This window comes from Hippoglossus stenolepis, chromosome 2, assembly GCF_022539355.2.
Source record: "Hippoglossus stenolepis isolate QCI-W04-F060 chromosome 2, HSTE1.2, whole genome shotgun sequence".
In the NCBI taxonomy this organism is placed as follows: domain Eukaryota; kingdom Metazoa; phylum Chordata; class Actinopteri; order Pleuronectiformes; family Pleuronectidae; genus Hippoglossus; species Hippoglossus stenolepis.
In genome coordinates this window covers 22,538,109-22,562,047 of record NC_061484.1, presented here as the reverse complement: position 1 = coordinate 22,562,047, position 23,939 = coordinate 22,538,109, and the positions used below count along the sequence as shown (strand labels likewise).

General features: G+C 40.5%; 2 protein-coding genes across 3 annotated transcripts; one reads left to right on the top strand and one right to left on the bottom strand.

Moving 5' to 3' along the window:
* The first annotated feature begins 5,837 nt into the window (after positions 1–5,837).
* Positions 5,838–19,720, top strand: march1 (membrane-associated ring finger (C3HC4) 1). 2 transcript variants are annotated; one of them, XM_035184718.2, is made up of 8 exons: positions 5,838–6,340; positions 12,444–12,494; positions 13,380–13,453; positions 14,826–15,608; positions 15,769–15,949; positions 16,042–16,186; positions 17,837–17,881; positions 17,990–19,720. In XM_035184718.2, exons 1-8 carry the CDS (start codon positions 6,254–6,256, stop codon positions 18,310–18,312), a joined length of 1,689 nt encoding a protein of 562 aa, XP_035040609.1. In that variant the 5' UTR covers positions 5,838–6,253; the 3' UTR covers positions 18,313–19,720. The 2 variants fall into 2 exon arrangements, with proteins under 2 accessions (XP_035040609.1, XP_035040619.1); XM_035184728.2 differs by lacking the exon at positions 17,837–17,881 and having other exon boundaries at positions 5,839–6,340.
* Positions 19,509–22,370, bottom strand: tma16 (translation machinery associated 16 homolog). The gene is made up of 7 exons (XM_035184741.2): positions 22,262–22,370; positions 22,039–22,142; positions 21,443–21,480; positions 20,835–20,919; positions 20,599–20,747; positions 20,463–20,505; positions 19,509–20,077 (listed from the first exon to the last, which is right to left on the bottom strand). The coding sequence occupies exons 1-7, from the start codon at positions 22,262–22,264 to the stop codon at positions 19,891–19,893; spliced, it is 609 nt and encodes a 202-aa protein (XP_035040632.1). The 5' UTR covers positions 22,265–22,370; the 3' UTR covers positions 19,509–19,890.
* Between the last annotated feature and the right edge of the window lie 1,569 nt (positions 22,371–23,939).

Genomic DNA, 23,939 nt, shown 5'->3' with positions numbered 1-23,939 from the left:
GACACATCACACAGCCTGAATCACAACGCAAATGAGTCGGGCGTTTTTTTTTTTTTTTTCAAATGCACTTGTGAGGAAAAATATCTACAGTTGATTAACCCTGTCTTTTTCCCGGAGCTCCTCCTCCCCTCTGTGTCGGCAACTAGACGGCTGACTGTGGAGGAGTGACAGAGGGCTCAGGGGTCAAGGGGCAAACTCAACAGGGAGCAGCCTCTAACCCCCCAGGATGTCACCCCACAAGGTCTTCAGGGGCCAAAAGTCACTTTGTTTTGTTTAATCCTAAACCAGACACAGCGGCTTCCATGGACACACAAACCCAGTGTCCAGGCTTTGCACTGCAGTGTGGCTCCGAATGGCTGTAGATTGACCCACATTAGTGGATACAACTATTAACAGTGCACAAAGAAATGTATCAAGTTCTGCTAAAAGTTTGAGCTTGGCCTTGATTGGCTTGTGTTCGATCTGGTTTGGTTATTTTCAACAGTAGTGTTGATGTGATGAGAACTGCAGATGGAGCTAAAGAGCAAGGGCATAGATTGGATTTGATAGAGTTGAGGTTTACCTAGGAAATAAGAGTCAGGAGGCCAGCAAATAGTTACTCATTATACTTTTTAGTTTTTAATGTTATTTAGCAAAATAAGCTATATGTACGATAGATCTTTTTTCACTGTTCCTGTCCTTACAGCACTTTATCATGATCCAACACAAAATGTTATTTTATAGATGGCAAAATTCAGACCAATTTAGGTCGGTGTCATTTCCATCAAATTATGGAATATTTGAGTGCATCCTGTGGCGGCAGTGACGTAGTTTCAAAATCCATGGTGCATTTTACTCACAGGTTTAAATACACGGGTCAAAAGGTGCATTCATATTTCAGAATTAAAGCAGCTTTCCCATCGTATTATGTAAGTGTAATGTTTTTTTTTACCTCGAAACATGTTCCAAAGAACCTCCAGATTTCAACTCTCAGTCATTTGATCATTAGTCTTTATTAAATTCCCTCCACGACTTGCAGCTTGGATTACAGCAGTACAACATTATTCCGTTGATAACAGTACTTGAGTTTCCCACCCTGAGTGCGAGGTCAGAGGACAATGGCCACAGTATAAATTAATGCATGTGTTCAGTTTTTAGTCCATTTTGAGTTCCGTCTCTCTTTTGTTCTTTTGAGAACTTCATTGTTCGATGAAAACCATCAGATCGAGAGTTCTGACCTCATGGCTTCTGTTGAGCTTCCTTTGTGATGACTCTCTTCTTTCTGTTAAATGTTCCGGACTCCTTTGCACCATAGGAATCTCTGTCTAAAAGTGAACATGCACACAAGTCACAGCGTTAGAAGTGTTTATCCACGTGTATCTGATAAAGACTTGGACAAACTTCGTGCATCCGTAGACATGAACGTGCACATTTCCTGAGTCACACTATTTTTTAGTTGGTGTTGGGTGATCTTCACCTCAGTCACATCGTCCTATCGTCCCCCTGTGCAATCCATAATACCCGATATGATCATTAGGCGTGGCTGGGGGGGGGCACGATTTATGGATATGTTCCTTAATAACAACCTGGTAAACTTGGAAACCGCTTAAATAAGAGATGAAACGTTTCCTGGCGCATCTGGAAACAGGGAGAGATCAAGATGTAGCCTATACTGGGTGTGCGCGGCGGGATAATCAGACATAGTTTGATTCTTTTATCCTCCCCTTTAAGTAAGTTTATCCGCAGAAATTAAATATTTATTTGTAATGGGAGATGGATAGTTCACAGATTTACTTCGCAGCCACAGGTTTTGGGTTGCATGGGGATCATCCACGTAGGCGTCTGCGCGAACACGGAAAGTATGAATTGGCCTGAACAGAGGCCGTTTGGTACCTGACTGGGGTCCGTGTGACGGGTTGAAGATTGAAGCCATGATGAAGAGGGAGAAGATGACGAAGGCAATGATGATGAAGCTCAGTTCTAAGGCAGTGAATGGCAGGTCCATCTACACAACTATAAAATACAAAAAAAAGGCATGTCATTACAATGCAAAGCACAAGGGTTTGGGTGGATTTATAATATCCCACTACAACCAATAATAGCAACAATAACAACTGTACATGTTTGACGTGAATAAAATCAGGAATTTAATTGTATCAGGTTTATAGTCATGATGATATAGTTATTACACTTTAATGCACCTAATCCATGTATTAAAATAGAATTGGTTGTCAGGCACAGAAGCATGACAAGTAGTGTTGTCATAGCAATACACAGCTTTAGATGCAGCAGCCTGTTGTCTCCACCAGAGGGCCTTATAACATTGTTATTTGCAATCGTCAACACTGTTGTTGGTTTAAAATGACTCATTCTCCTCTGTCTAGCTACAGTGCTACTTGTAATCAACTTAGGTCTATTGTTCACAAATGTGCAGAAGCAGAACATTTCCCCAGTGTCATTGAGACATTTTATCACAGAAACATCTGTTTGTGTTTAATTTTAGTCTGAAACATTTGAATTATCCAGTGCTCAGTGTCTTATCTTGTGTTTTATGAATCAAGTTAAGAAATGCTCTGTAGTATCAGAGAATGAAATTGGAGTCACCTGAATAAAACAGTCAGGGAGGAGGATAAATAATATATTTGAAAGCTTTCAGGGAACTTTTTTTATAGTTAAACTGTCAGACAAACTACTTCAACCACAATTGTACCGTCTCTATTTTAACCATAAAATCATCCGAGGTTGAATCCTCACGGCCATTTGTTGGGAGCGTCACTGAAATTCTAAAGTGAATACACACAAACAGATCATCCTTCTGCAGGTTTAAAACAAATTAGGTGTCTAATAATTTGGGAGCTGACTCTAAACCTATCAACACACCTTTTGCGATCAACCTAGATTTGGAAAAAACCTCTCTGCTGCTGCAGGTGATCTTTATTCAATACACATTTCCTGAGCAAATCAAACAGTGAGACACAACAAGAAAAGAAGTAGTCACAAGGATTTGAAACTTACCAGGAGCAGAATCACTGCAGCTATTGTCAGATCAAAGTAAAAGGATATGAGTGTGTGTTTTCACATTTACACGCTCTTAAGAACAAAGAAAGCAGGTACTGTCTCCAGCAGGTTTTCATTTATTGATTCTGTCCCGTTCAGGCCACACCTTCGTGCCTCATCCTGGAAGGTTACAACTCTGGATCCTGTATCAAGCACACACACACACACACACACGTTCATTCATAGGTCACCATCTTTTAACTGATTACACACACACACCCCAAGGCTTTGACTGACATGTCCTCATGATAATGAAACAAACAGAAAAGAAGAGTTTGCTGTTGTTGGCAGAAGTTTCCTCGTCATCTGGAGTCAAGCGACACACTCCGGACCTCGTGCTTGTGTGTGAGTTTCTGAAGAAAAGGAAATATTCAAAATGGTCACTCACTTTGGATTTCCACCTCCATCTACAGAAATGAAAAAAAAATCTTACTACTAATGTGCAAAATAAATCATAATATATATATATATATATAAATTTAAATGTATTCAAAATATATTATGGATATATTTAAAATCAAAGAAATAAAAAAGAAAGTATAATGAAGAACTATTCTGTAATTCAAATAAAAAAAAATTTCTAAGTAGCTCCCCCAAAGGTTTTGTTGTGCTGTTGAAAAAAAATAAAGTAATATGGATAAATACAATAAACACCAATAAGACAAGTAAAACTAATTGAACAGCACCAAGTCTCTTATTCTACTCCTGTTGTTTATTTTCTCTGGAGGAGGTGAGAGTCTGTATGAAGTAGAAAGTCAGGAGAATCCTTTTGAGAACTCAGCAGGAGATCCCTGCTACATATACTGTGTGTGTGTGTGTGTGTGTGTGTGTGTGTGAGATCGTACCATTTGGGTTTCCACATTCCTCATTGAACATCCCAGTAATAGTGAAGAGGGCGAAAACCAGGAGACAGAACATGATCATCAGCACCTCCAGCTCAGTGAATGGAGATGCCATCCAAACGAAGTGTCCACCGCCACAGCTCTGTATGTGTCGACAGTAAATCTTTCACCTGTCCTCATCACCCGATTTCCAACTAATGTGACGTCCCCTCCCATCACACACTGAAACAGAATTAGGATAACTTACCCCTGATGTGCAGGAACACGGAGATGTTGACCAATACACACACACCCACTCTCACTCTGTGTGTGTGTAACGCACTTAGAAGACCTGTGAAGAGCTGACTTACTCGTCCCCTCTCAAGTTCAGGTGAGATCATATTAACCCTAATTATTAATGGGTCCAGTGCCTCTGTGTATCTGTGAGTGTAACAGTAGAAATGCCTGATGTAAAAAGTACGAATGTAGGTAGTGTTTGGTCTAGACGGCAGAAGTGCAATTTTTTATTGTTTTACATTCTACATTTAGCCGTGGTTCTGAAACTGAAACCTTGTGGAAAATGAAGATCAGGTGGTTTTCTGTTTTATTTTTTTTTCTGGGGGTGAAACAAATCCCATGTGATGTGGGAGGTTTCCTGTTGCTACAAAAGAACAAATCTGTCTGTTGTCTGCACCACCTACTCGTCCTCAATGTACTTCACCTACTAACACAGACACAAAGATGTTCTCTAGATACATTTAAAAAAGAAATGAGGTTTTGCTAGAATAATACCCTGAATTAAATTAGACAACAAAACAATGAATCTGTAGACTTCTCCATTTCCAAAGCAATCTTGTAAAATTGCAAAAATGCATGTGTGTGTGTACTTGGACATACTGTAGATCGGACTGAGGACCTTTTGGCCAGTCCTCATTAAATAACATTTCTCCACAGACCTACACAGGGCAAATTGATATCTTGTGCTGCCTCTCACCTCTAGGAAGAGTCTCGGGTTGTTCCAACAGAGTGTGAGAGAAAAAATCTGGTAAACTTGACCATATATACACTAATATATATATACTGTATATAGTGTAAACAGAACTTAAGGTGCCTCCCTTTTTGTCTTGATCATCATTAAGATGTTTTACTCTGGACTGATGTCACACATCATGTACCAGTGTCAGTCTCACTGCTGACGGTGCATGTCACAGTTAAGTCACAGTCAAATCAAAGCCACGAGGTTGAAGGAACTGTCTGCAGAGATCCAATACAGTTCTGCACTGAGGCACTGATCTGAAGAAGCTTTAAGAGTCACATTGACCTCCATAATTTAAATGGGAGAAGTCTGGAACAACCAAGACTCTTGCAAGAGGTGAGAGGCAGCGTAGGATCAAGTTGCCCTCTGCAGGTCTTTGGAGGAATTTTATTTATTTTACAATACAAATTGTTTGACTCTTGCCTCAGTCAGTTTAATGAGCATTTAAAGTCACCCATTTTCCAGTTATATCAATCATAATCCCTGTGGCCTGAGATAAGACACACGCACACATGCATGCACACACACACACACACACTGGCATGTTTGCATATGATTTCTTTAGGTTTTTAACTTCACAGTCAGTCAGATGATTAATTTGCCTTCATGCTTTTAACACATTGTTCATGGAGTACAGTGTGTGTGTGTGTGTGTGTGTGTGTGTGTGTGTGTGTGTGTGTGTGTGTGTGTGTGTGTGTGTGTGTGTGTGTGTGTGTGTGTGTGTGTGTGTGTGTGTGTGTGTGTGTGTGTGTGTGTGTGTGTGTGTGTGTGTGTGTGTGCTGTCCATGTGCACAAGTTGTGTAAGCTTATTAGCAGCAGAGGAGGAGATTGAGGTTAGTCTAAACCCTAATCCTCATGGACTGTGTGCTTGTTACCCAGCAAGCACGACAAAGTCCTGGCCCCGCCCCTTCAAGAAACACACACACACACACACACACACACACACACACACACACACCTCGACAACACAAGCTTTCCCTTCCTCCTTGTTTACTGCTCAGCTTCCATCTCAACTCTTCCTCTCTCCGTCTCTCTCAACAGGAGGGCAGAGGAGGGGGAGGAGGTGGTGTGCACCGTCGAGGAGTTTCCTTGTCGTCATGACGACCTCACACCCCACCATCTCCAGATCTGTCTTCCTGTTGCCACGGTGACCTGATCGTGTTCCATCTCCGCTCTTCTTAATGATCCGGATCGGGCTGTGATAGGAGAGCGACCCTGGAGCGCCGTCTTCTCTTCCCTGAACGCCGCTCGTGGATGGGACAGCGAGTCACGCACAGGGACGAGGATCTGAGGACAGGAAGGTGCGACACGCCGGGAATGCTGTGGAAGTAACGGCGGAGGGTTGCCTGGAAACAGCAGCATGCCAGTACAGCAGATAACTGTGGTGCCGGCCAAGGAGACGGCCAGCAACGGCAAGAGTGCTCCTCGCTCCAAAGACAAAAACGAGGTGAGTTTTGGGAAATTTTGAATGTGTTGTCAAACCTCTGAGTTGGAAAAAAACCTTAGTAATTGAGGCTTAAAACTAATGTTAAGTTATTTAATTGGTCAGAAGCAGGCAATTATCATGATGGACCCTGTTTGTGTTAATGTGTGCGTGATAAATCAGGTCTGGAGGGATGTTCACAGCATCGAGCACAAAGTACGTGACCTAACAAAACATGTTTAATTTTTTTTTCATGAAGTGATGACATTTGTACCCAAAATATTAAAGGTCAATCTTCTGCAGAAATACTTTTCTGTCCATTTATTGAAACCGATATAGTGAAAACTTCCAATCTGCCCATAAAAACACACAATACCTTTTATTAGATTTCTTCATAGTCTTCACTGCACATATTATATTAATCTGGACAGACGTTGATGATAACTGCAACTGGACTGGTTGCATGTTATGGATTTTAGGTTATCAGATCATTAGGCCATGAGGATTAACACAGACTGCATGTTTAACACGCACACTTCTTGTAGCAGGACTGTTTGGTTACATCACTACAATTATCTACTGAAGATAACCTGTGTAGACAAAAGTTATGTATTTATTTAGATGTGTAGATTTGTAAGGTGACTGTAATGCATAGATAATATATAATATAATATATATAACGTGTACGTGCCTGCTGATGGTTCTGTTATAATCTTAATATAAATGAGCAAACTGTATGCTGCAGGACTTGGTTCCATTTTTAGGTGTAGAACCAATAGATAACAGAATAATAAACCATAAAGTAGGATAACTTTTATTCAAGCTCAATCTCAAAACGTGTTGAACGACATGTTTGCTTGAAGATGTGCTGCAATGAGCTTCTACGTACATTTTCGTCTCGTTTTGTGGGTGTGTCAGTGATGCCCAATCAGCAGTGACGTTTATGTAAACGTATTAAAAAGGCTGCGCACGTAATGGATTTAAAAGTTCTCTACAAATGCGGCAGCTGCTTTTCCAGATGGCAAAAGCAGATACTTTAACATTTAGCATATTTTTAAGTATAAAACACGTATATGAAGCCTTGTCATCTACGAATGCTAAGAATGACCTTCTCAGCTGCCATAGTTGCAGCATTTTGCGTCTCACAACTGAGTCATCAATGCACAACCGTTTACGTTGAATTAACAATGTTGCTACGTTTTGTTCCGGCCTGAATGAAGCAGATTAGCTTAAGTTTGATAATAGCCTTTTCATTAAGAAACACTTATTTCAGGTTCTTAAAACCACAGATTGTGTAAAACATGTCTTGAGCAAATATAAACGGTCTCAGCTGCAGCTCCATGGCCGGTTGTCTAAATCGGGCTGTAGGTGTTTTTGATCCCAAGCCAGAGTATAGAGACCAGAACTAGAATATAGCCGTCGTACCACGCCACATCACCTAATCTTCTCTGCAGAAACATGCACACGTCCACACACTGACTCACCAAAGTCTCCGCTGAGCATCACAGTCACAGTATAGGCAGAAGAAGAGCGGCTCAGGTAGGTGACCATCACATGTTAGATGTGATTCAGCTCAACCGTTAGCTGAGGCTTATGCACGGACCTGGTATAACAGAACTGCTTCTTTTACTATATGATCTCTGGATGTTTCATGTCTGTGTAATTCTGCTTGAAGGTGTTTCCGCACTTGCATGTGTTGGGTCAGTCCCTTCATTTATCTGAGCAGCTATTGGCACAATGTATTATTAGCTGTCTTTTACTAAAGGCTTTTTTGTTTGCCTCAGAAACAGTAGCTGCTTCTCCTTTTTTTTTACATCTGGTCCAGATTGTCAAGTTTATCAAGTCCACCAGTTCAACTCATCTCAAACCTGCCAGTCTTAAAGGAGAAAATGTATTTAGTTGTAAAGCTGTCTTGTCAACTGTTCATCGAGAGTATTGCAGTAACTGTGATCTCTGTGTGATCACTGCACTGAACTCCAGATGTGTTTATCCAATGTGGCAAACTACCATCGCGTCACCTATTGGTTTGTGAACGTCCGTTTTGAAGCCTCGAGTTTGGCATTTTGTCCAGCGCCATCTTGGTTTTATGACATATTCAGTGGAGGTGGGGTTGAGCCTGACTGAGAGCTGCACTGCACACCCACCTACACCTGCGACCTGCACCCATTGGATGGTAATAGCTGTCAATCAGACGTACCGTGCTTTATCGTCAATTTACTCTAAATTGGATTTAAATTTACAAAATGAACATCATGCTCTATTGAAGAAGACTTGAAAACAGAGAATGCAAACTCTGTTTCTCTATGGTTTAGCCTAGCTTATAAAATAGACTGGACACAGAGAGAAGCAGCTAGCTTTGCCCCATCACATATGCCTTCCAACGACAACTTTAAAATGATCATATAGTTGCAGTGTTTACCCTCGTGTTTAGGTGTTGTCACACCTGCATAGCTCTGAAGATGTGTTGGTAATTAACTTAACATGTAAGCTAACAAGGCCATTTACCTTGTAGGTGTTTGTGCTAAATGCCTGTGAAACCAGTATTCTCACTGAATGCAGAGGTTCCTTTAGAAAGTCTCTTTAGAAAAGCTTCTCTGTAAACATACATGTACGTATCACAGGTTGAGCTCCGGCTTTACAAGCATCTAGAATTTTATTGCATCTGTTTGTTCTCTGCGTTTTATTTCCTGACGATGAAGCTGTGGATGAAATAGTCTTGTGCTCAAGTTTCTGGACCCCTCCTTAGTGGAGGGAGTAACTGCTAAACTACTCTGTTGTTTGTTTGTTTTTAGGAATTCTAAAGAAACTGCTTGACCAATTTGCATGAAAGTTGGTTCAAGGATGTGGTGCAGGTCAGGAAAGAACCCGTTTCATTTTGGTGCAGATGCAGGAATTCTTTTCACCTTCTTTCTCATTACGAGATGGGGCATTTTTCAATATTTTCTAATTCATGGATCTTGATATATATATTATGACAATTTAGTGTTATCTAATATTCTGATTATGATTTGTCCTGTGAGATAAGACACCTAAGGTCACAAGTACATGTGTCCGTCCCCCCTGACACACATAGGAGGCCGCTGAGTGTTTGCTCCGACTTCACGAAAGGACTACTGGTTTAAACCTGGCCATCAGCAAATCCCTTGATCAGCTTAGATGATGCAGTCTACTCGTCGGTGTCTCTCTTATTAAATCAATCGATTTGCACAGAGTGTCTCCACAACTGTCTGTGTGTGGGTTGATTTGTGCGAGCTCCGTTTTGCTTTTTATCTGTCAAGTCTAAAAAAATATATAAACAAGTCGCCCACGAGAGATTCCAAACAGCACATTTAAAATCTGTGAGATGCATAACTCATAACTTTGATAGTGTCACAGCTATAGGTAAAATACTGTACAAAATATAGGCTACTGTTTTTATATATATATTGTTTCAATTAAAGCTTTTTGACACAACTGGCTGAGCTTTCTAACCCATGTAGGCCAAAGAGCTGTGCGGCTATTTAACAAATATATTAAAATGAACACATTCAATTTATCCTATTATTCTGTTTGTGCAGCCAGAGTCTGATATACTGCATCTGACTCTCTGTGCCATAAAACTGACTGGAAACAATGAAAATCCCATCGGTGAGCCACACTGGGCTCTAAATAGCGTGTGCATGAATGTGAGTGTGAATTTCTATATGTCAGCCCTGTGGAAGAGTGCGACCTGTCCAGGGTGTATCCCGCCTCTCCCTCGTTATCAGCCTGGCCATGGCCCTCAAAGGATAAGCAGTAAAGATGATGGATGGATGGATGGAGCCACAGTGCTGTGAATGTGGGCTCTGTTTTGTATTTGATTTTGAATCCATCCCACATACACCTTCTCACTGCCTTAAATACACAATAATTCACAGCGGAAATTACAGTAGTTTCTATTCCTGGTGAAGAAACATTTCCTTAATAATTGCATGTTCTTTCTTAACCAGGATCAAATGGGTGAGTGTGACGGACAGGAACAGGATTTTGTTTTAGTAACATGAAGAACATCACCAGCCCCGTTGTGTAATTTTCCTATAAATCATTGCTACAACAACATCATGCTACTCTTTTACTCACTTTATTTCATGCTTCAGTTCATTATCCACTGCCAACTCATTACAACACTGTTGGAAGGTTAGACTGCTCTGTGTGTGTGCGTGTATCTGTGTATCTGTGTCTGTATCTCTGTGTGTGTGTGTGTGTGTGTGTGTGTGCGCACTGGGACCCAATTTTCACACTTAACACATATCCACAATAAAGGCAGAAGAGATGTGCTGGATATATTGCAGCGATAACAAATGTGTGACTGGGGATGAGAGGGAAATGGAAGTGGTGATAGGAGCCTGTGAAGACGGACCAGTTGAGGGGAAAGGTAGACGTGTTTTGACCAAGAGTCCTTTTGAGATCAATTCAAATATGTTCATTGTTGTTAGCCTGTTAGCAGGATTACACAGAAACTACTCAACCGGTTTTATTCAATCTTTTCAATCCAAGAAAGCATCCATTAATGTAGAAAGTAGATTTGATTAAAGGGGCGGATACTTTTTGACATTCAGGGGACTGATAGTTATGAGTGTAAGAAGTTTTGTTCAGCTTGATTGAATTTAAGGGGACTGTAACCGGAGATATGCTCTGACTCTACTGACTGCCTTTCTATTAGGTTTAGGGCCAATAAAACTTTTAGGGCCAATAAAATAACTGGAAATTCTTCTTATTACTTGTAGTCTATACAGATCAAACCTCTGTAATAGCCATGATTATGTTCAGCTTCCACAGTTTCAAACAAGTAATTTACTAATGATAATACAAACAAACAGCTGGACAAGGTTGGGATGCTATGAAAAGAAAAATACTGTTAACGATGCAAATCTTTCAGAGATTTTAGCTCGTTATTCCACAGTAACTATTCCTTTATTGTCTCTGGGTGTGTTGTCTCTGTTGAGTTATTTGGAAATTAACTTCTCAATTTCTTTTCCCGCAAATGTATTTTATGATTAAAATCGACATTGAGATATAAAATTACACATGTAGCGATATAGGTTTCATCCATATTGCTCCAATGCAAGCTGACCAGGGTTACAAGTGTGTCAGTGTCTTAAAATAGCTTGGAAAACACAATTCAATGTATTCATGATGGTTTAACTGTGTTGGTTCCTGGAAACGCCCACACACTACACCACAACTTGTGTAAGTCACTCCAGGATCTGAATGAGGCCACGGATGTGTGACGACTGAGTTCACGGTCTGGCAGTTGAGTTCATACCATCGGTGCTGTAGTCCTAGAAAAAGTGCTTTAAGTTGACTTAAAATAGAGACACATTGCAGAGCAGCATCTTGGGCACTTAGCGGGACAACCAGGTAATAGGATTGGCTGGCTTTAGCTCGGGTCACAATGAAAGTACAAGGGCACGTGGCTGCACATGGCTTCTCACGCTAGTTTTCAACCAGACAACACTGAACACTGTAAACTGCTTTTGTTTTGATTGAGTCCAGGAATCTGCTTTGTCCAGTTATACATTTCACTACTTCAACAACAGAAAACCTATGAGATGTGTCCAGATTTCTCCCCTTTCATCTTTTTTGGGGGAAATTCTTTGTAAATCAACTAAAAACAGAGTTTGTAAAGAAATTGATAGTTTCCAATGTTGAAATCATCGACAACATGTATCTGACATTGTTTTAAAGCTGAAACATTCAGTTAATTATTAGTTGAGTCGATTGACAGAAAGATAAAGCCAATAATGTTGATAATTAATTAATTACTTAATTAAATGCAAATATTCTCTGCTTCTAGCTTCTCAAATATGACAATTAGCTGCTTTCCTTTGTTTTATGTTATTTCAAATTAAAAATCAATATCTATGTCCCTGAAAGAACTTTTTATGTATATTTTTAGTATTTTATGGAGTAAATTATTAATCAGTTTGCCAAAAGGAATCATCTTCATGTAATTATGTACTGAGAATATCTACAGCAGATCAAACTAAAGCCTTATGGTGAGATCATACTTCTCTGAGTCCTCTAATGATTTCCCATCTCTCTCTCTCTCTCTCTCTCTCTCTCTCTCTCTCTCTCTCTCTCTCTCTCTCTCTCTCTCTCCCTGCAGGGAAGGAAAGCTCCCGGGCGCTCAGGGAGTCGATCCAGCAACATCTCCAAGGTAACCACTGATTATCAGGCAGCTTCGAGGGACAAACTCAGGGCCACAGTTCGTAGTGTTCGTAGTAGCAGCGTTTCAGATGATTCTGATGTGCAAGAATGAACTAATGCTGGAACTGTTACTATCCATTTTTATTAAAGATTGCATTTATGACTCATGAGTCACAACATCATATTGGAACTCCCATTATTAATATTTTTTCATAATCTCTATGAATCGAATAACCTTATGTAAATTCCTGGATCTGCCTGTTTATCCGAGTAATGTGTAAAGATGACCCACCCCTCCACAAAACGTCATGGAAATCAGTTCCATAGTGTTTGAGTTATCCTGCTGAGAGACAGACACACAAAGAGAAGCACAGCCTCTGTTGTGGAGGAATCAAACCCACAGAGAATCATCATCACCTGGAGGTCAACACGTGAGCTGAGTCTTATGTGTCTCAGTCTAGTTTCCAGCAGAAAAGCTCAGATAAACCTGTAGAAACCAGCTGAAGTTAAAAACAAACCAGGACAAAGGAAACAACGAGCTGATGAGAAAAGTTGAATTAACAGTGAATGATTCAGCTGCTCAGATCTCAAAGGAAAGAGAATATTTGACTTATATTTTTTAATTGAGCAGCAGAAACAGCTAAGTTACTGTAGACAGGTACATATGCAACAGCTTAACAACATGTAAGCCACAATAACTTTATAATGCCCTGTATGGGCTGCACTGTACTGTCAGTACTTCTGTTTTAGTCTGTTGTATAACTTTAACATAATGTATTTTTAATCACATCTTATTTTGAAAGTGTGTACAGATCTCACATTTTAGTTTGATTTTATTGTTTGTTTTAGTTTATTAGTAGACATCGGGCTAACCTGAGTCTCTTGGTTGTTTCAGGCCAGCAACTCTACAACAGGAGTCACCACAGCCTCAAAGACGTCGATCAGCCCGTCTTCTCAGGACATATGCAGGTAAGACACAATGATTTGTTCTCTAAATCCAGGCTCCAGGGCAGCAACGGTTTTGTCTGTGATATTAACATGCACTCTTCTCCTCCACTGAGTGGGAGAATGAATTAATACGGTCTGCCGCACCCCGAGGGCATAACAAAATTTAAATGGATGCTGAAATCCAATGACGCACCCATAGTCGATGAGAGGAGGATGGCTCATTGCAGAAATGAGATCCTTTAGCTTATTATTATATCCACTGCTGATGTGGTCGACCTGCTGACGGGCTGAAAGGACACTGAGTCAGAAAAGAGGACGTGAGATGTGTGTGAGTGCTTGGATTTCCATTTATCACTTATCATGTTGAGTCATTCAAAAGACACCATTTCATTTTTTCTGTGTCTGTGGTCCAGTTTTAGACGTAACTACCTTTTGGTTTTTCTCTTTTTCATTCACCCCGATGTGATGCTGGTATCAGCTGCTGTTATTTTTGTCTCCAACCGATCACAAATTGCAAAATATTCATCCTGCAGGTATCAGTTTTAGTTTGACACCATGATATATGCTTCTTTTTCATACCGAAAAAATGTAAAATGATTTAATAGTTGATGACTTAAGTGTTGAGTCAGTGTTGGTTTTAGCTGGGATTGACTCCACCCTCCCTGCAGCCCTCAAAGGATAAGCAGTGTAAATGATGGATACGTGGATGGAACTGGCACCATCCATAAATCTGCATGATTACATCATCTTCTGACTCGGCCACACCAATATGACACGTTAGGACATTTTTTAAAACCACATATAAAGATTTTATTAGCTGTTACTTCTCCAGGACAAACCTGTAGAACCGACCGATTAGAATCACTGAACAAAATCTGGATCCAGAGACGTAGGATCAGGCCAGAGATTCACCAGAATTATGAGAATTAATTGTCTCACCTTAAATGGTAACCAACCTGCGTATGAAGATATATTGTTTTTCTTTTATTCTTTCATTTGAAAACAATGTTACTCTGGATAATTAAGAGATCAAACTGAAACTCATGTCTTTTAGCTCAAGCGCCAAATATTGACAGTGAGATCTGGATCTTCTGGTATAATCAGGACAGAAATTCTGGGAGGAGATGTTTTTGTTTTTATATTGTAGATTGTTAACTGTCTTTGCTCTTCAGACAAAATACACCTGCCCTGTGTCAGGTTGAAGTCAGAAATTTCAGATAGAAATATTTCAAAAGACAAAAATATTGACTTTATAGATTAGTCATTTATCAGGTTTACAAGCATTTGCTTCATTTATGTTGTCACATTCATGCCTTCTCCATCTCGTTTCACTTTGTTTTGACATATGCACATTTGTTTGTTTGTTTGTGTGTGTGTGTGTGTGTGTGTTAAGCTCTGGCCAGCTGACGCGTTTAGAGGAAGATGCTTCTGAATCACACAAACACAACAAGCACGCCTCTGAGATGACGGTCACCAGCACAGCTCTGGGCTCGTCGGCTCAAGCCCAGAAGAAGCAGGTGAAGCGCCGCCATCGCCACAAGAAGAGCAGCTGCTCCGCCGTGGACTGCGTGGAAACCAACGGCAAACAGGAGCAGACAGACCGCAGTGACCGCAGCCACAGCTCGGACCGCAGCGAGCGGGGGGAAAAGAGGGAGCGTTCTTCTAAGAACCGAAGGGAGCTCCCACCTCGCCTCCGCTGCACAGGGGCCCAGCAGTCCGACTCCTCCACTGAGGACGAGGCGGGCCGTGAAGCCCGCAGCTGGAGCAAGGAGAAAGCCAGAAGAGTGCGCAGCCGCGAGAGGGATGGGGCGAACAGGGGTCAAGAAGGCGAAGACAAAACAGAAGTCATGGAGCTGCAGTCGGTGGGCTCAGAGGAGGGGAAGGAGAACCAGCCTCTGGCGGAGGAGAGCGGAGGCCTCAAGAAGCGGCACAGCAGCCAGGGCTCGATCAAGAGAGATGACTCCCCAAGCCGAGATAAGGAGAAGAGTTACAAGTCCCAAAGCCCAGAAGGCAGCTCGTCACTGGCAGAGGACGCAGAGGAGCTCATCACCAAGAGATACCAGGAGAAGGGGTCGGGGGGTGGAGACATGTCAGTGCCCACGCCACAGAACCACTGTGGTGTGAATGGAGGCGTGCCACGACTCTACTCTGTCGACTCTGAGACGGAGGTCTGCAGGTTAGTGGGTGTTTGTGTACACACGGGGGCATCTGTCAATATCAGGGTCACATTAGAAACATTAGAGATAGAGAAGATAAAATAACAGACAGTCCGTGTGAACAGTACAGTGGCTGCACGTTGCCTAACGAGTGTGTGTACATGTTCTCTGTGTGTGTAGGATCTGCCACTGCGAGGGGGACGACGAGTTCCCCTTGATCATGCCTTGTCGCTGCACAGGGAGCCTGTGCTTCGTCCACCAGGCTTGTCTCAACCAGTGGATCAAGTCCTCAGACACTCGCTGCTGTGAACTCTGCAAGTTTGACTTCATCATGGAGACGTCGCTCAAACCGCTACGCAAGGTACGCACGCACGCAGCCATAAGTCTCTACCTCCAACCTTCTGTTCATCTCGACGTCTCATCCTCTCCTGTCTCCTTCCCTCCGTCTTCCAGTGGGAGAAACTACAAATGACGAAGGGCGAGCGGAGAAAGATCTTCTGCTCAGTGTTGTTTCACCTGATAGCGATAGCGTGCATGTTGTGGTCAGTCTACACACTGGTCAAGAGAACCGCTGAAGAGATCAGACTTGGGAAGGACGGTCAGTACTTTACCCCACAACACCCCACCCCCCCCAGTCACATACCAGAGACATGCAGATAGACACTTCAAACTTTTAATCATGTTTATCTTTGATGAAACTGTTTATAGATTAAAGTATAATTAAAGATTGAGTTTTAGTTTTTTAAGTATTCAACTTTAGTCCCCAAAAGGTATTGTGTGTGAATCTAAGGCCTAATAAACAAGCAAACTTTAATCTCCTTTAATATTAAAGTTTCCAAGGTTTCATTTGTCATATGCTGAGATGCATGTCATGTTGTTGACAATGATAAATATTCAAATGTGCAATAAAAAACATAAGAATTTGAATAAATATTATTATTCAATGTGAGCATTTTATAAAATAAAATATAACATATATGTGCACGTAAAACACTGAACAATAAAAGAGAATTAAATCATGAATCTGCAGAATCAGTCAAAGGTCAGAAACTTCACAGGGAACCTTCTTCCTGTCTGTCTCTGGTAATGTGGGTCAAAATAGTCTGACGTGTTTGTGTTGTACAGTTTTAATCTGCAGCAGTCGTCACTGTTTCCTCTGCGCTCGACGTCAAGCTGCTGAAAGCTTCTACCTGGTTCACTGAGCTCAACCAATTTAATGTTTGGCCAATATCAATGAGCCGGTCCGAGCCTTTCACAGATGGATCTGTATCTGCGTTTATGTTTGCAGTTAAAAACTTTTATTAACAGAATAAACAATGCAGAAAATATGTAGATTTATGTTTAAAATTTGAAAAAGTTAATTTTTTTATTTAGGTTCTATATATTTTGTTTTTGTTTTTTGTTTTTATTTACAGTTATTTATAATAAGGTTTATGGTTAAAGTGTAAACGTCACAGTGAACATAGAACCCCTCAGTGCTTTAGTGTCCATGGATGTGCTCAGTGTTGTGTGTCGTGCTGTGATCCCTGTGTATCTTTCTCATTGTACTCACACTGTAGGACGTTTGAGGCAGAAGTCAAACACTCAGGGGTCAGTAGTTCATTGTAATGTATTAGTTTTAATACATTACACCATAGATCATCTGCAATAAATCCTGCCTCCATGAAGGTTCTTTAAAAAGCCTTTTTAAAGAGATGCTGATTCAACTTAACTGTCATTTTGAAGGATGTATTTCGTGATGCTGTTGAACTTTACTACGAGATAATACTTACAAAATGATACATTGCAATTATAGATATGAACTGTATTTCTATAAAATACTATAAAAGCTTATATAAATACATAAGAAAACAAGTATTTAATCAGATTTGTAAACAATAAACTTGAAGATAGAATAGATACAATTCATTAAAAACACAATTAAATAGTCAATTGCAATAATAGTAAATATCTAATAACAGAGATGAGGTGTGTTTTATTTTAATAACACTGAACAGTTCAGCAGAAGATCTCTAAGTTGAATCAACCTCTTTTTTAAAACTCTTTTATCATCACCTTTACGAACGGGGGATTTATGGCAGGACTGTTGTATTAGGTGGATTTTAGATTGGTGTACCCAAATAAACTAGTTCAGTGTTGATGCAATAATTAAAAAAACATTTTTGTATATCATTTAAAAAATAGCATAGAGCCCGTTTCTAAAAGGATTATAGTAATAAAGTGAAATTACACTCAATCTTGATTGCAGACGAATTATGGAGAGTTTCTCTTCTGAAGTACTATTCGGCACAGGGTAAGCACAGCTCCGCACACACCACGGATCATGATCCATGACGCGTCCTGCAGTTCGACTTATCGCTGCTGTGTGCGTGCGTGCGCGTGTGTGTGTGTGTGTCCTCAGGTGTGCTGGAGTGGCCCTTCTGGACCAAGCTGATCGTTGTAGCCATCGGCTTCACCGGCGGCCTCATCTTCATGTACATTCAGTGCAAGGTCTACATGCAGCTGTGGCGCCGCCTCAAGGCCTTCAACCGCATCATCACCGTTCAGAACTGCCCCGAGAAAGACCAGCACCACCCGCAGAGCCACGCCAGCACCCTCATCAACGGCAGGCACGAAACCGTGGAGGTCCCGGTCAGCCCGGCCCCCGTCCCGGCTCTGCCTGCACAGGTGGACTCAGACATGTCAGTGGAGGCTGCTCTGGCACCGGCACACAACCCCGTCTGACCTCATCTCCTCTCTGGTACACAAGAGTCCTGAATCACGCCATGCTCTTCTAACTCCACCAGCGGCGGTGACCATGGTGTGATTTAGACTCGTACAGTGTGTTGTGGTTCTCATGTGATCACTGATCTTAAAACGCGGCAGACAGATTTTATGTTAAAGAACTTCTCCTGTTCCTCAGTGACCACAAACTGAAACACTGAAGACACGGGTGAGGGGAGGAGATGTAAAGGGAATAAAGCCATCAGCAAGGACAGTGTGCAAAGACCCTATGTGGTGTCCCGACACCTTTTTATTCCTGTACGCATTTTTCAAAAAAACTGCTCTGACTCGTGTTGAAGGTGGACGCTGTTCCCCAGAGGACTCAGGATGTTTCAGATGGACGACATGTCTGATCCGTCCTGAACACTCAGAAGCAGCCGTCAGAGGTGAGATGCAGGGAATTGTTCAAATGCAAAAAGCTTTTTCCACACTTAGTGTTCCACTCATTTATATGTAAGATAAGTAGTAGAAAAAAAGCATTTGAAATCCTGCCTCCTCGTTCACATCTGGATTTATCTTTGTGTGTAGGGGCAGATGTAGACAGTGGACACACAGGCTGCACAGTAACTGACACGTTACATGTGCACACAAAGTAAAGACTTGATGTTGATATTTTCTGATGTAGCCACCTCACGTCTCTTCATTGTCTTTCACACGAGTGAAGAAGGGAAACAAGAGTTTGAGATGTTTGAGATGTTTAAAGTAACACACACACACACACACACACACACACACACACAACACACACACACACACACACACACACACACACACACACACACACACACACACACACACACACACGATTTTTAGACGTTGTTAAAAACAAAGGTTTTTGTTTGAAGCACTGACGTCTTCTCTCCCTTTGGACAATCAGGTCTTCAGACACCAAAGTGATATATTATAAATAGAGGAAACTATTTTAACAGTATCTTTAGTTCAAGCTAAATATTTAAAAAATTTGATGTTTTGAAGTTATTGACCGACAGATAAAAGTTATGAATTTGTGAACCTCCAGTAGCGCGGTGACGTTTTCCTCCGACAGTTTGAAGTTTCACTTGCTTTTGCGACGTCTGTCACTTACACATAGTTCGAGCTTTCACTGTTGCCGTTGGTTCATGTTTTACTTTGGGTTGTAACAGTGACTGAGCCTCGTCCACTTTTCTACAGTTTAATTTGGTTTTTTTAACCAGAGTCACACAAAGTCACGAAAAATAAAATGTTCTCTTTCTTTTGTCTTAACTCCACAGTAAAGCACTCAACATCTTTGTGAAAATGTTTTTTCTATCTCTTACTGGATAAAATGGATTATTCAGGTTACATATGATGCATATTGTTTCTGTAATAAACACTGACTGTAGAACCCTCACAGGCTGATGTTACATCCTTAACAACAACCAGCAAATTTAGAAAAAGGACAAACTGAGGGGGAAAGTTTCCATATGTGGGATTTGGGCGCCATCTTCTGGACAGTAGCGGCGCATCACAAACAGTCTTTGCTGAAGGTGTTGGATGTTCAGTTGTCCTGAGTTAAGAGAATTAGTCAGAGTCCGACATCTGATTCATCTCGTCCTCCTGCTGCTCATCTTCCAAATCACCTTCATCCTCCTCGTCCTCTTCATTCTCTTCTTCTGCTGCTGCTTTCTCCTCTTTCGTGTCCAGACCTTTGCTGGAAACTTTTCGTAGTTTAATGTTGGGAAGTTTCTTCAGACTGCCGGTCCACTCTCTGCCGAAACGAGAATCACCAGGTGACAGTTTAGCAGAAGGTAAATGTTATTTCATTCTTAAAGGCTGATTTGATGGTTTAAAACACACAAGGTAAAGAATATCTCATCTATACAACACACATAGAAATAGAATAATTCAGGTCGTGCTCAGAAGCAAAGTCCCTTTAAGGCCTCTGAACATTAGAGCATGTAAATCTTTTAAGTAATAACCCAAATTATAATGATAAACCTGAATATGAGCATAACTAATATCCTTCAGTTAAATGAAAAGAACATATGGTCTGAGGTCTGAAATCTTCCGACAGCAAAAGGCTAATTTCATCTTCTGCACAATAGAATTTGGTGAAACATTAAATCCAGATGATCTGAGTTCATGTCACTCACCTGAAGGTTTTCAGATTCTTTGCGTTGATGATGTCTGGGATCTCTGTGAAGGAGACAGCACAGCGTCGTCACATGTCCTCAAACAATAAGTGTGTGTATGTATGTATGTGTGTGTATTTATACAGCAAAGACTCACCAAATCCCACACCATCATACAGCGCCCGCTCCTGCTCGATGGTCTGTTTGATGACAGCCTCTCTGGCTCCATGGACACAACCCTGACGACCTTTGATCCCGTTAATCAACTTGATCTGCTCCAGCTCAGGATCATATCTTTGCAGGTACCTGAACATACAAAAAAACAATCAAACAATGTTCTGATTGAAATGATTTGATTCGATTAAAACTTGCAACTAGAAAATATTTATTGACCTCTCGATAATGTCACAAGCATCTTTACTGGTGTACGTCGTCTTTGCTGGATCCAACTGTTCCTGAAACCACAACAGTTTCTCGCCTGTGAGTAAAGAGAAGACGTTTCACTATTATTATTGTTCTGGGTTGAACAAATGCAGCCGTCACAATCATCACAACATATTTTAAACGAACAAAACCAAACAAATGAAGGAAAAAATACACAAAAGGGTCTTATTTACCCACAAAAAAATAGCCCTGTATGTTTATCAAGTGTATTTGATGCATTAAAAATGTCTGTACAGAAAATGTGTCGTTTGGTGCAGAGTGTGTAAAACAAGAGGTGAAACATCATGTAGTCTGTGTTGATTTGGATAAAAGAGTGTTTGGCAGATTTAATTTGTGCAAAAGATACAATTTGAAAATGTGATGGAGACGTGGAACAATCTCTAAAAGCAAAAATAACTTGATTTAAAAATGAAGGTAGAAAAACATGCAAAATAATGTTTATAACAAAATTATAAACAATTAAATGAAAAACTAGCAGTAAAATGCTATGTTTTCCACAAGCCGACACACGTATTAAGATCTACGGCTCAAAGTATAGAAGGAAGGACCCAGCTCACCGATGCCGCTCAGACGGGAGTTCTTGCCAGTTTTCTGCCTGCGGAGAAAAAAACAAATCATTTAATTAATGAAACTGTGGATTAACATTTTCAGAAACGCTCATTTTCCAAATGGGAGTTTTGCTGCAAGACGCTGAATTTATTTCATACTCGGCAGTTAAAGGGAAAGTTTAAATACCAAGCAACAGTTTTTGAACATTAGACATTAATAATAATAACATTTAACTTCAGAGAACACTGCTTTTTGTTTATAAAAGCAAAAAGTGGCCGGATTCAGTCCAGGTTTGACGAATCTGCGAATCCAAACCTGTTCCAATGTCTAAGTGGAGGCAGAAATCCACTAAATTGCAAATTCTTTGTGTTTTCGTCAAAACAATAAATAATCCTGACACAGTTTCAAAGATCTTTCGCTTCTGGTCCAAATTAAACAAGTTAAAAAAGCTCCCAATTATAAATAGAGGTTTAACAAGGTTTGAAGCGTTATAACGTCAAACTTTGAGGCACGTTTACACCAGTGGAAAAAGGTGTAACAACTTCCCCTCCACGTTTCTCTCAGTGAGGAGCTGCTCTTCTCAAACTTCTCAAACTTCACTCACTTCGCTTTCTTCCTCAGTCGGATCTCCTCTCGCGCGAGGTAAGCCGCCTTCCTGCTGAACGGGTGAACCGCCTTCTCGTGCACTTTGCCTTTCTGGACCTTCGGCTGAGGAACACAAACAGTCACCGCCTTTAAAAACCACCGTAAATCATTTATAACTCGTCGTATTAATAGTTGAATATGAAAGAAATTGATTCACAGCGATGGAAGACACGAGGTTTTACCATTTTATCTGTTCGCTAACACGCGTGGTGCTTCTCTGTTGACAACCGGACCGGAAGTGGGCTGGTCCGTCACCAAATGACGCCCGGGTACGTACCGGAAAGGACCAAGGAGGTTCCCGATTTCAGTTTGGTTTAACGATGAATAATAAACTTTATTTATACCGAACTTTTCAAAACAAAGTTACAACGTTAAAAAAAGATCAAATATGACAGGACAGAGGCAAATTGAATCAGCCAATAATACAAGATTCAAATCAAATAGGACCCTCAAGAATAATTTATGATTTATGGTAAAATTTAAAAGTAGATTCATTTTAATTAATAATCACTGAGTTTGTCTCTTAAAACCAGTTTATTACAAATATGCATCAAACATGTGCATCTGTAATATTTATAAATTTAGTTGCACACCATTGTTCAACAATAATCAAAACTTAAACCTGTTTGGTGTAATATCTAGAATTGGGTACAACCATAGATCTGTATATACATGATTATGATTATTATGGTAATTATTATGGTAATTATTATGGTTATTACTATAATGTAAAGTCTCTGGGTCTACGGATGTACCAAACATTGACATGTCTTTCAAAAATGACACTCATTATTTAATGACTTAAATAAAAAATTGTATCACTACAATTTACTAAAATTACACTACAAACAAATAAGTAGATAATTCATATTAATCTCATGGTTATATTTGCAAATAAAAGGAGTTTTTACTTGACCAAACAAACATTACAGATTCTGACAGATATTGAGTTCACTCACGCTTTCATTTTTCTTTTCTAAAAATAAATATTTAGGGTCTTTATTGTTATTTATTCTACATGTAAAGAATAACATTGGCACAGCAACACATTGTTTGGGTTCAGCAACATACTGTAAAAGTATAGTTTTTGCATGTGGTGTAATTTATGATAAACATTTGCAAACTTGATACATTTTCAGCCATTAAACAGTGTCTAATAAAACTGAAATGATCAAGATCAAGACAGAAAAGTGAGAATTTAAAGTGAACAAACAGTGAAGTAGTAAAACACAAGTTGATTTTGTGTTCACGCGTACAACGAGATATTGATAATGATGAGTCTCACAGTTCAAACTGCCTCCGTGAGACCAGCCAGGCTCCTCCAGCCCCTCAGGCATCGCTGCGTTCATGTGTTAAACAGATCGGATGTGATGAAGAGCAACACAAGTACAATACAGTTAGTTTAGCCCTGATGGTTCCCAACCTGAGGGTCAGGCGACTCCAGAGGATCACAAGATCACTGCGGGGGTCACAGTGATGAATAATGGGACAGAAGAAAAAAAACAAATCTTTATTCATGTCTGGTCCATCTGATCTTCTTTTGTCTCTTGTGGATTATTGGATTGAATGGGTGCGGCGCGTGGTGCAGCGGTTGGAAGAGTCGCCTCACAGCAAGAGAGTTCCTGATTCGATTCCCTGGTTCTTTCCCACACAGTCGACAGACCTGCAGCCCCGTGTGATTGAGAGAGTGATCGAGAGTTTGTTTCTGTCCCTGTGATGAGCCGACGGCCTGACCTGAGTAAAAACTATGGAATTTATATATTTATAGAATTATAAAGTAGCATAAAATAACGTGTCAGGAACTTTACCTTTTAAATACAGTCCTTACATGACTAAAATCACACCAAAAACATCACACAT

Coding starts and splice junctions, on each gene's coding strand:
- march1 (XM_035184718.2), top strand. CDS start 6,254: ATGCCAGTACAGCAGATAACTGTGGTGCCGGCCAAGGAGACGGCCAGC. Junction 13,454..14,825: donor TCTTCTCAGGACATATGCAG/GTAAGACACAAT, acceptor GTGTGTGTTAAG/CTCTGGCCAGCTGACGCGTT. Junction 17,882..17,989: donor GAAGTACTATTCGGCACAGG/GTAAGCACAGCT, acceptor GTGTGTCCTCAG/GTGTGCTGGAGTGGCCCTTC.
- tma16 (XM_035184741.2), bottom strand. Junction 21,481..22,038: donor CGACTGAGGAAGAAAGCGAA/GTGAGTGAAGTT, acceptor TTTTCTCCGCAG/GCAGAAAACTGGCAAGAACT. Junction 20,506..20,598: donor GTATGATGGTGTGGGATTTG/GTGAGTCTTTGC, acceptor TCTCCTTCACAG/AGATCCCAGACATCATCAAC.